At 35.2% G+C, this 12516-nt stretch overlaps 1 protein-coding gene across 10 annotated transcripts in view; it reads right to left on the reverse strand.

The window, feature by feature from the left end:
• Nucleotides 1-12516, reverse strand: part of NT5C2 (5'-nucleotidase, cytosolic II) — a 122793-nt gene that overhangs the window by 46310 nt on the left and 63967 nt on the right. For 2 of the 10 annotated variants that reach the window (XM_006095918.3, XM_014461902.2), the window contains exon 3: nucleotides 7580-7610. The exons of the other annotated variants lie outside the window; for them this stretch is intronic. In XM_006095918.3, coding sequence (XP_006095980.1) covers nucleotides 7580-7593 — 14 coding nt within the window. In that variant the 5' untranslated portion in view covers nucleotides 7594-7610. The remainder of the gene's footprint in view (nucleotides 1-7579; nucleotides 7611-12516) is intronic. 10 annotated transcript variants of the gene reach the window in all.

The following is a 12516-nucleotide window of genomic DNA, read 5'->3' on the forward strand; positions in this document are numbered from 1 at the left end:
TAAATTATATAGAGTTGTGATCTAGGTGAAAGGTCTGAATATGCAAAATCCTTTATTTTTGCACTTACTATATTTTGTCACATACATAAAATATGTAGGTAGTTCTTGTATTCTTAACTGGATTATAAACTTTGAGGCCAGGCACTGCACGATATAACTGACATTTAATTCTTCCCTTTTCCACTCATTAGAACAAAATATCAGTGATGAAAAAGATATTTTTAAAGAGAGAATTCAAGTTATTGTTAATTACACAAAACAATGAAAAATAAAGATTAGCCTACAATAGCTATTTTCAACCGGTGCACCATAAGACATTTTTAAAAAATATATTTTTATTGATTTCAGAGAGGAAGGGAGAGGGAGATAGAAACATCAATGATGAGGAGAATCATTGATTGGCTGCCTCCTGCACACCCCCTACTGGGGATTGAGCCAGAAACCCAGGCATGTGCCCTTGACCTGAATCGAACCCAGGACCCTTCAGTACACAGGCTGACGCTCTATCCACTGAGCCAAACCGGCTAGTGCCCATAAAAAATTTTTAAATATGCAATACCCGACTATATAGTTAGGGGCACTGACCTCTTTTTCCTTAGATTGTCAAATTTAAAAAATGACAATAGCCAACAGAACAATAGCTGCCCGGTGTGAATGAATCAAAATTATACCTCTTTTTTTTTGTCAGATTGGCAAAAAATATATATATATTTTGATATGCCACAGAATTGTAGTAATTAGTTTATATATGCCATGAGATTAAAAGCGTTGAAAATCACTGTCCTAGAGAATAAATTAGAGGTTTTCCTAAAAGGAAATAGAAAAATGAGAAACAAAAATCAGAAAACTAATCTAGGAAAAAAAATTAAGTACAGGACAGATAAAAATATTTGTGCCTGCAGTAACTTTTATTTAGAACACCCAAAGATTTCAAAGAGTTCTAATCCAATACCTAGCATAGGACCTTGCAAAAAACAAAGACAATGTTTAACTGAACTAAAAATTAAACTTAAACTAAAAAGTTAATAGCAGTTAGTGGTTTCCAGAGGCTGTGTGGGGAGGAAGGGATTGGGGAAATTTTTGTTAATGAGTACAGGGTTTCTTTTGGGGGTAATGAAAATGTTCTAAAGTTAGATAGTAGTATTGGTTGCACAACTCTAAGTGCACTACAACCACTGAAATGTACACTTTAGCCCGGCCAGTGTGGCTCAGCAGTTGAGCATTGAACCAGGGGGTCACGGTTAGATTACAGTCAGGGGCACATGCCTGGGTTGCAGGCTCAATCCCCAGTGTGGGGCATGCAGGAGGCAGCCGATCAATGATTCTCTCTCATCATTGGTTTCTTTCTCTCTCTCCCTTTCTGAAATCAATAAAAATACATATTTTTAAAATGTACACTTTATTTTTTTTAATATATTTCATTGATTTCAGAGAAGAAGGGAGAAGAGAGAGAGAGAGAGAAACATCAATGATGAGAGAGAATCATTGATTGGCTACCTCCTGCACGGCCGCCCACACTTTGGATCAAGCCCACAACCTGGGCATGTGCCCCTTACCAGGAATCGAACCGTGACCTCCTGGTTCATAGGTCTACGCTCAACCACTGAGCCACACCAGCCAGTCAAAAAATGTACACTTTAAAAAGGTGAACTGAATGGTATGCAAATTATCTCTCAACTAAGTTGTTAAAAACTTAATGGCAAGACTATAGTTTGCCTTAGTGTCCCCATCCTTCAGTAAAAAGTACACTTTTAGATCTTGGTAATCTAAAAAATATAGGTAAGAACTTTCTAATTTATGAAATGGATTCCTAAAAATTGAAAGTTCAAATACCATGGGTATATAGACACAGCAAGAAATTTTGGACTATATTATAAAAGCAAATATTTTATTTAGTAGCATTAGTTTTTATTTTCATAAATCCAGTCAGTTACTGCTTACTAATTTGTCCTAATATTTTCTCTGAGGAACAACCTCAGGAAGAGTATATTTGGTTTATCAGATTGTAACAGATCAGCACCTTGCTTTAAAAGTCTGAACAAGCAGAATATTATCATTTCTAAAATAAAACATAAATTAATTCAGAAACTCGTAAAGTTAGAATATCAAAGGGATATATCAAAGCTAGAATATCCATAATAAGAGGATAAAGAAGAAATAAATCTACAGCATAGAAGGAGCAAGAGAGAAAATCTGTGCATCTCCGCCTCTGAGTCAGGGAGAGGCAAAACCTCCCAGAGAATGTGAACAAGAGCCATATGCCTGCATTCACACTACTAGGAGATGGCTAATACTGTCCCCCTAGGTGACTAAAAGACATGAAATGCTCTCTGGAAGAACTCAATTGTAGGTGGTTATACTGCTAGATGCAGCCCAATTTCAGAGATGTTTAAAAGTGAAAAATTTTTAAGAGTAGTGATCATACTATGTTTCCACCAAAGATTTTAAAGCAAACTTTAAGGAGATTCATTAAAAATGTTTAAGAGACATTAATATTCCCTTCACTTTCATTCTCAGATGAAGAAACTGCAGTAATAAGAGCAGGACGATAGGGAATAAAAGAGGACTAATAAAATAAGAAAAATATACAAATTAAGGGAGAAACCAGAGATAACTACTTCTGCAAATAAATTTACTATTCTGAAACTTCAGTCTAATTAAACTTACTTTTTCCAATTCCTTCCCCCCATTTTCCTCTAAATTCTTACTTTTCTCCCTGTTTTTTTTTTTTAAAGTAAAGACCAATGTAGACAGGATAAATTATAAAATGCAGCAAATGTTCAAAACTGAACTCTGTGGGATAAAAATGAGAGAAGAAAATACAATTATCCATGTTATCATTAGGACAAATTAACAAGTTATGGACTATGCCTATAATGAAAAAGACAGGTCAATCAAAATTTAGAATTTAAAAGCAAATGATAAAACTCATTCTGGCCTCTTACCTGAGACAGCAGCAGTTTTAGTAATAAAAGGCATTCTAACAACTGTAGAAGACTAGGGTTCAATCATGACACTGAAAGGAGGGTGCATTTTTTCCTGCATTACTCATCCCACAGCACCTATATTTCCCCAAATATATTCTCTTGAATATGAATTAAGAATACCTTTTCATTTACAAAAAGTTAAATAAGCAGGTTAAGGAGCTGTTCACGTCTCTCCCACCAACTTTATTGAAGTATGATTTACTTAAAATAAAATTCACCCATTTTAAGTGTAAAGTTTGGTAAATTCAGCAATTGTATACACTGATGTAACAATTACCATAATCAACCCCAAACATTTCTTAATGTCCTTTTGCAATAGCCTCCCCAACCCCTGGCCCCAGGCTACCACTGATTTATGATTTGTCATTTCAGGTTTCTTATAAATGGAATTAAACATCATGTAGTTGATTCTTGCGCCTCTTTTTCCTAGCACAATATTTCTGAGATTCATTCGTGTTGTTATATGTACCATAATTAGTTCTTTTATTTCTAAGTACTATTCCACTGTGTGGATATACCACAATTTGTTTACCTATTCAATTAATGGATTATTTTGGATTGTTTCCAGTATTGACTATTATAAACAATGCTGCTATACAAATCTGTGTGGACATAGGCTTTCATTTATCCTGGGTAAACAAATACCTAAAAATGGAATTACTAGGTCATATGGTAAGTTTATGTTTGATTTTAAAAGACATTGCTGCCCTGGCAGGTTTAACTCGGTGGATAGAGCATCGGCCTGCGGACCAAAGGGTCCCGGTTTCGATTCCGGTCAAGGGCACATACCTTAGATGCAGGCTCCTCCCTGGCCCCAGCCTTGGTCAGGGCTCATGCAGGAGACAACCAATCGATGTGTTTCTCTCACATCGATATTTCTGTCTTTCCCTCTCCCACTCTCCCTAAAAATAAATGGAAAAATATCCTCGGGTGAGGATTAACAAAAAATCCTATCTAATAAAGAGGGAATATGCTAATTGGCCCTCACAACGTTGCAAAGATGGCGGCGCCCACAGCTAATGAGGGAATATGCTAAATGACTGTCCCACCCTCAAAGAGGTGGCGCCCACAGCTAATAAGGAGGGAATATGCTAAATGACTGTCCCACCCTCAAAGATGGCGGCGCCCACAGCTAATAAGGAGGGAATATGCTAAATGACTGTCCCACCCTCAAAGATGGCGGCGCCCACAGCTAATAAGGAGGGAATATGCTAAATGACTGTCCCACCCTCAAAGAGGTGGCGCCCACAGACAATAAGGAGGGAATATGCTAACTGACTGCCCCGCCCTCAAAGATGGCGGTGCCCACAGCCACAAGATGGCAGCGCCCAGTCCCCTCAGCCCTGCGGGGACAGCAGGTGCTCCTGCCTCGGGAGTTCCCCAGTCCCCTCAGCCCCCCAGCTGCCCAGGGCCGGCCCGAGGCACAGGTAACCAGGGCCAGCCGAGGCTTGTGCTGCCGGCAGTGGCAGCAGCAGAGGCGTGATGGGGCGTCGCTTTCCTCTGATTGCCGTGTCGCCTCACACCCTGAGGGCTCCCAGACTGTGAGAGGGGGGAGGCCGGGCTGAGGAACCCCCCCTCCAGTGCATGAATTTTCATGCATCAGGGCCTCTAGTAAATAAATAAAAGACATTGCTAAAACTGTTTTCTATTTTGCATTCTCATCAGCAATGCAGGAGAGTTCCAGCTGTTCCACATGGTCAATGTTTTTCATTTTAGTCATTCTAATTAAGCAATTTTCAACCAGTGTGCAGCAAGAATTTTTAAAACATGCAATACCCCTTTTCCCCAAGATTGTCAAATTAAAAAATGACAACAGCCACCCAGCCGGCATGGCTCAGTGGTTGAGCATTGACCTATGAACCAGGAGGTCAGTTTAATTCCCGGTCAGGGCACATTCCCGAGTTGCGGGCTAGATCCATAGTGTGGGGTGTGCAGGAGGTGGCCATTGATTATTCTCTCTCATCATTGATGTTTCCATCTCTCTCTCCCTCTTCCTCTCTGCAATCAATAAAAAAAAAAAAAAAAAACACTTTTTTTTTTTTAATGACAAAAGCCAACACAATAGCTGTCTGGTATGAATGAATTAAAATTATAACTATTTTTTGTCAGATCAGCCAAAAATATATTTTCTGGTGTGCCATAGAATTTAGTAATTAGCTTATGAGTGCCAGGAGATGAAAAAAAATTGAAAATTGCTGTTCTGGTTAATTTAGTCATTCTAGTGGGTGGAATAGTAGCTCATTGAGGTTTTAACTCATACTTCCCTAATGGTTAATGATGTAGAGCATCATTTCAAGTACTTATTGGCCATATCTTTTTCTGTATGTGAAGTATATATTCAAATATTTTGCCCATTTTTAAACTGGGTTGTTTGCCTTATTATTGTATTGTAAAAATTCTTCATATATTTTGGACGTAAGTTTTTTACATATATATATATAGAGAGAGAGAGAGAGAGAGAAGGGGGGGGAGAATAGTTTCTCCTGGTCTGTTTTATTAATGGTGTCTTTCAAAAAGCAGGTTTTTGTTTTTTAATTTTTGATGAAGCCGTTTATCAATTTTGTCTTTCATCTTTTGATGTATTTTATCTAAGAAATCTTTACCTAATTCAAAGTCACAAATATTTTCACCTACACTTTACTTTTAACTTTTATATATAGGCCCATGATCCATTTTACATTACTTTTATATGGTTTGAAGTAAATGTTTATTTATTTATTTTCTATATGAAATTACTTTGGACTCATTGTTGAAAATCAGTTGTGGATCTATAAACTCCCTACATGATCTACAAAAGTCTATCCTTATATTAATACCACACTGTCTCAATTATCATAAGTTTACATAAGGCTCAGTATAATTTTTGGTGATTTAACTCTTATAACGATCTTTTCCTATTACTATTAGGAGAAGATTTCATTTATGTCAAATGACAGCTGTACTACATGTCAAAATATCACATATACAAAAATTGTAAAAATAAAAATTCTTTTCATCCCAAAGTACAAAATTTATCCATTTATTTCTAAAGATAGCAAAGGAGAATAAAAGCTAAATGATTTCATGTATGTGTTCATGCATTTCAAATACACTTGTTTCATTACTTATTCAGACAACACAGAGATTGCCCTAGGGGCCCCTGGAATAAACCTAAAAGAGTATCTCAGCCCTTATAATGTCCTTTGGTTTATATAGATCCCTAACTAACCAATTCTAACATATGCTTTACCTTAAGGGGAAAACTAGCACAAATTACTTCCCAAGAATTTTGACTGCACCTAGAAATATATTTCTTCTTAAATCTATAAACCAGGTTTATAAATAACTATGTGTACAAGACTAACAAATATATCAGCATCTGTGATCATCTTTATCATAAAAATCATTTAACAACTGCAGATTTGTACCCAGTACGGAAAGGTCAGAAAACATATAAACCTAAAAGGCAGTCATGAGTGGTCTAAAAATAATATAATTACATTTGCCATAATTCATTTTCTTTACCCAATAATGAGGTCTAAAAGTAGCAGTAGAGAAGGCCAATTTCATTTTGTTCATAATCGATACGTAATTTGATTTAAAAAATTATAAGCACAGCACTGAAATTGTTTCAAAATTTCTAAAGGAACAAAGAACTAGGAAGAAACTAAGAGTTTCCAAAAAATCAAAATATTATTGTATTCTTGAAGGTCTTTTTGAGAGATCTATGTCCTATTTAATCAAAGGGAATGTCTCTCTAAAGCAGCGGTTCTCAACTTGTGGGTCACGACCATCGGAAAACACATATAGCATATCAGATATTTACATTACGATTCATAACAGTAGCAAAATTACAGTTATGAAGTAGCAACGAAAATAATCTTATAGTTGGGGGTCACCACAACATGAGGAACTGTATTAAAGGGTCGCGGCATTAGGAAGGTTGAGAACCACTGCTAAAGTCTAGTATGCTTGAAGGCTAGAAATGAGATAATCAACAGTATGCAGACATTAACCTACATGTTATCTATTATAGTGACCACAAAAAAGAAAATCAGTAATTCAGACTCAGCAGCAAACGAGAAATGTTAAAACAATAAAAAACCTAATCAGAACTATTTTACATTGTAAAGAGAAATAGGGGATTCAAAAAAATTATTTGTTGCCAACAATGCCCAGAAGGAAACAAAATCATAGGCTGATTTCACACCATTTTCTCAAGGTACAATTTATTTTTAAATGCCTTTGAATTTTTAAACTTCACTCATTTCTTTGCAAAACTCTTTGGTAAGACACTGGTTGCTTCTAATATTCATAAATACTTTCTATCAAAAACCAAAATAAGTTTACCACAGAGTAAACAGGGTGTTTAAACTCACTAAATTCCTATTAAGATTATCCATCCTCAGTGCTGCTTTTCAAAATAGCAATAGTACCTTTACAGTATATTACATGTGAAACACTAACAATGTAAGTTTTCAGCTGAATTTCTTTCAATCTCTACTTCCACTCTAACTGGTAAGCACTGCTTATTAATCTTCCAATTCACTCAGATGACTAGAACACCTCTTTGCTGAGAAAAATAAGGAAAAAAGAATAATAAACTCACTTACCCTTCCTTAGACATTCTCAAAGATCTACTTCCTGTGGATGAGAATACAGGATCAACAAACAAGCTTCACTGATCTCTTAAGAACTGTAGCTCATTTGTTAAAGCACAGAGAACTCAGGCCCTGAGAGGCCCAACAAATTCGGGCACATTGCCGAACCCCAGCCAGGCAATATCTCAGTGACCAATACCCTCGGCTTTAAATATTTAAAAATCTAAGAATAATAGGGAAAAAATGGAGAGCAGGAAAAATAACTAAAGGTCAGAACTGTTTAAGACTGACCAGTTTAAGAAGGAGAAATCCAAATGGCAAGTTCCGGTAAGAGACAGGAATCGTTACTGGCAAACACACAGAAAAAGCAAATTTACCCCCTAATGAGGCCCGCCAACAGTACACAAACAATGTGAGTTTCACAGAATGCAGTGGCCCTAGTCAGTCCAAGTAATTTTCAGTTTATTCTGAGGGGGGGAAATCAACGGGATATATCTTTTAATTATCAGTTATTTCCTCCCTTCGAAAATGAACAATTGAACCACAAGAGAAGAAAGTATGTGCAGATCATATTACAGGAGGAACCTAAAGTATTTCCACACTGAAGTGCTTTTTCTGATCATTAACTGCCTTTAAGGAAAACATCTGTTACTCAATCGCCTGAAAATTTCAGCTCACGTGAAAAGAAATTTACAGATCTTTGGCATATGGGGGATAAATCCAGAACATTTTAAAGGTTAATTCCAAATCTCAGAGCAAATTGAGATTTGAAAGAAAAACATCTGCAACATTCCTGCCTCCTGACCGATATAATGCATAGGGATTATACAATAGGGGAAGAAATAAACAAGTGTGCTAAAGTCTAAGAACACAGAGATGGCAAATAAATCCTCCTAGTGGTGATTCAAATTAAAAATAAAATTTACATATCTTCAAAAAATACTACTTAAATTTAAAAAACTTTATCTCTTTAAATATTACCTAAATATCTTACCATAAGGTTTCTATTAGTTATTAAAATGTTTAGTTTTTTTCAGTTTATTTAGAAAAGCAGTAGGGTGTAATGGAAAGAGAATGAGCACTGAACAACTACAGTTAAATCCCAGCCCCTCTACTTTCTGGCTTTGGGACCTTTAAACTTAGCCTGAGATTTTTTAAATATATAGAACATAGATAAGATCTAGTGGAGTTGTTGTCTGTCATAAGTACATTAAACTCTCGATTCTGCAGACCTTGATTTAATGGATGTTGGATTTAACTGACAAAATTTCCAGTCCATATGTCATATGTGAACATTAACACTCTGTTAATTTTAAAATGCTTTTAACCAAGATTTGTTTATAATTAAATTAACGTTATATTTTTTGTTATTGATTCGCTGTTATTTTTAACACATTTTAGCAAATAGGCCATATTTTCGGGGGGAAAAAAACACTGTAGTAATGTTGCTGACAAAAATAAATACTACAGCCTACATATTTAAATCCAAGAGCCACCACTTATAAACAATGTTTGGGGAATGATTAACACGTGATCACATCGCATCTCAGGTGGTAACTGCTTCTGTCTTGTGGAATGACTTTCTGCAGCATTTTTGGGTTTTGTTTATTTTATTTTTTCCATCATCTTTTATCCCCTCTTTGGTCCTCTTCCACTTCCACTCATTTCTGAGTCAAATGGTAAGTGTCTCTAACATTGTAAGAAACTACCAAACTGTTTTGCAGAGTGATTATATACTATTTTGACTTTTACCAGCAATGTATGAGTTCCAGTTGCTCCACATCCTTGGCAACACTTGGTATTGTCAGTATTTTTTATTATAGCCACTGTAATAGGCATATACATTGTAGTTCTAATTAGTATTTCCTAATGGCTAATGATGTTAAACATGTGCCTTCACGCTATACATACATCCTCTGTAGTGACATGTCAGTCTTTTGCCCATTTCTTCACTGAGTTGTTTTCATATTGTTAAATTTTAAAAGTTCTTTATAAATTCTGAATACAAGTCCTTTATCAGATGTGGGGTTTACAAATATTTTCTCAGTCTATAATAGCTTTATAATTAATAGCTAAAAAGCCCAAAGGTCCATCAACAGAAAAACAATAAACTGTGGTATACTAATACAATGGAATACCATACAGTAATAAAAAAGAACCAATTACGGATACACACAAAACATGGATGAACCTATTTCTCAGGCATTACAGTGAATAAAAGAAGCCATACACAAGAGTCCCTGAAGGTGAAATAGGCTATCTAAATATGAAGAACATTTCCTCAACCTGAATTTATTATAGGATTTCATTAAATCAAAGATCTATTATCTTTTATTCTTTCTCTTTCTTGCTGCCACCACCACTTTTCATTTTACTTCTAGGTACAGTGTTCTTGGAAGAAGCACAGAAGAAATGGTGACAAATTAAAAACGTTTTAGGAACAATGAAGTTTAGAGAATTTTGTATTCTATAAAGTAATATCGCCACAACTCCTAACCCCTAGCAGTTACTACTCTGTTCTCAATCTTCTTAATTTTATCATTTCAAGAATGTTATAAACATGAAATCATACAGTGTATAACCTTTTGAGATTGGCTTTATTAACTCAGCATAATTTTCTTGAGATACATCAAAGCTGTCTGTATTTATAGTTCATTCTTTTTTATTACTAAATAGTATTCCATAAATGACATTTTTGGATGAAATAATCTAAAAATATCTTACTGGTCCTTGAATCCTATCTGTCTCTTCCTAGAACAGCAATTTTCAACCCATGTGCCGCAAGAAATTTTAAAACACGCAATACTTGACTATTTAGTCAGGGGCACTGACCTCTTTTCCCTTAGATTGTTAAATTACAAAAAAGACACACCCATCATCAAAATTATACTTTTTTTTTGTCAGATCAGCAAAAAACATAGTATCTTTTTTGGTGTGCCGCAGAATGTTAGTTATTAATTTATGTGTGCCATGAGATGAAAAAAGGTTGAAAATCGCTGCCCTAGAAATGTGAAACACTAATCAATGCATAAGGTTGCTATACTAACAAAAAAAAAATTTAACACAGCCCTGATACTCTACCTCATTCTTATTCTGACAAGATATACGCCATTTGTACATTAAGAAACACAGCTCCTTGCTAATCCTGAGAACCTGTATTTCCCGTGTGATTTTCCAATTTATAAAATGGCTACTGAAATTTTAACAACTTACCCATTTGAATATTTGAACCTATACTAAAATGGCAGGTTAATTAAGCTTGATCTATAACACAATAAGCTGAATGACATGCATGTGATATTGGTAAGCAGTTAAGAGAGAAATACAATTTATCAAACTGGCAGTCCCTGTCTGCATAAAACCTAATCCCGGCTTTCAATTTGAAGTAAAAAAAAATCATCGACATTTCTAATTCTACAGTGTGTCAAGCTAAAGGTTCTACAAAATAATTTTTATGCAACTACACAAATTCCTTTTTATTCCTGAAACATATATAATAAACTCATTTATTATTGGAGAAGAAACTATTATTCAACAGGTTTAAATAAAGACTGGTATGGCTTTGGAGGCCTAAATTTCAGTTTAAAAATAATTTCAGATAAATATACAAAGAACTTTAAATATAAAGTAATTGCAATTCCTTTTAAAATAAGGCAAAAGACTAGTAAACCAAAAACTCACAAGCCAAAATACTATCAAATTTCAGTTCAAGATAATAAAAACCACTGCTGAATTCATACACTGTTTTCACAAAGAGCCAACTCACTTACAGAAATTCTTCTGTACTGTAATCATCCAAACTTTAAAAGAGCAAAACCAAATACCTGACTTCAGCATCCTGGGCACAGTCAATGTGGAAAGCAGATGAAAAATGTAATTGCTCCATTCCTGGATTTGGTAAATACAAATTCTGATCTGTATTGCTATTAGAATCTATGTGTTAAACAAGGAGCTGTTTTAAGAGGTACTTATCTAACCTACCCCCCTTCTTCAAGCCACTATAACATCTGAGCAGTTCAGCCTATCTTCTAACCATAGAGCAAAACATATGTCAATGAAGGGTTTGGCCTAATGATTATCTTCAGCCTAGAAGACTCAACAATCATAATAAGGAAATGGAAGAACAGTCATACATTCTGAAGAATAATTTCTTAATCATGACATATGACCATCATATCCATACTGAAATTTAGAAGACTAATATTAAGCAGGAAAAAAGCTGGAAGTTAGATATTCATTTATTTAACTAAAAGTATTCAGCTTCGCCAGGCCCCAGTGGCTCAGTGGTGGAGTGTTGACCTAGAAACCTGGAGGTCACGGTTCGATTCCTGGTCAGGGCACATGCCTGGATTGCAGGCTCAATCCCCAGTAGGGAGCGTGCAGGAGACAGCCGATCAATGATTCTCTCTCATCACTGATGTTTCTCTCTCTCTCTCCCTCTCCTCCTCCCTTCCCCTCCGAAATCAATAAAAATATTTAAAAAATAATAAATAAAAATATTCAGCTTCTAAAAGTGAATTCTAGATATCACAATGTACAGTTTATGACAAATGATCAGAATGGTCTGCCTAATTTAGCCAATGATAAATAATAACCATCTCCAATAAATGTCTTTAATAAAATGTCCTGGAAACAGAATAAGTACAAATTGACTTAACTAGAAAACTAAAATAAATGTCTTTTAAATGGTTTCTATTTAAAATTTTTAATTAATAAAAGCAAATACTTTATAAGAGTTCAAAATCCCAATTTTTTATATTAAAAGGAAATTTTGCAATATGCTACAATGAGTGAACCTTGAGAACAGTATACTAAGTGAAATTAGCCAGTCACAAAAAGACAAATACTCTATGTTTCCACTTATATGAGGTACTTAGAATAGTCAAAATCATAAAGACAAAGTATAATGGTGGATGTTTACCAGGGGCTAGATGGAGGGGAGAATGGGG

Source organism: Myotis lucifugus, unplaced genomic scaffold (assembly GCF_000147115.1).
Source record: "Myotis lucifugus unplaced genomic scaffold, Myoluc2.0 scaffold_162, whole genome shotgun sequence".
NCBI lineage: Eukaryota > Metazoa > Chordata > Mammalia > Chiroptera > Vespertilionidae > Myotis > Myotis lucifugus.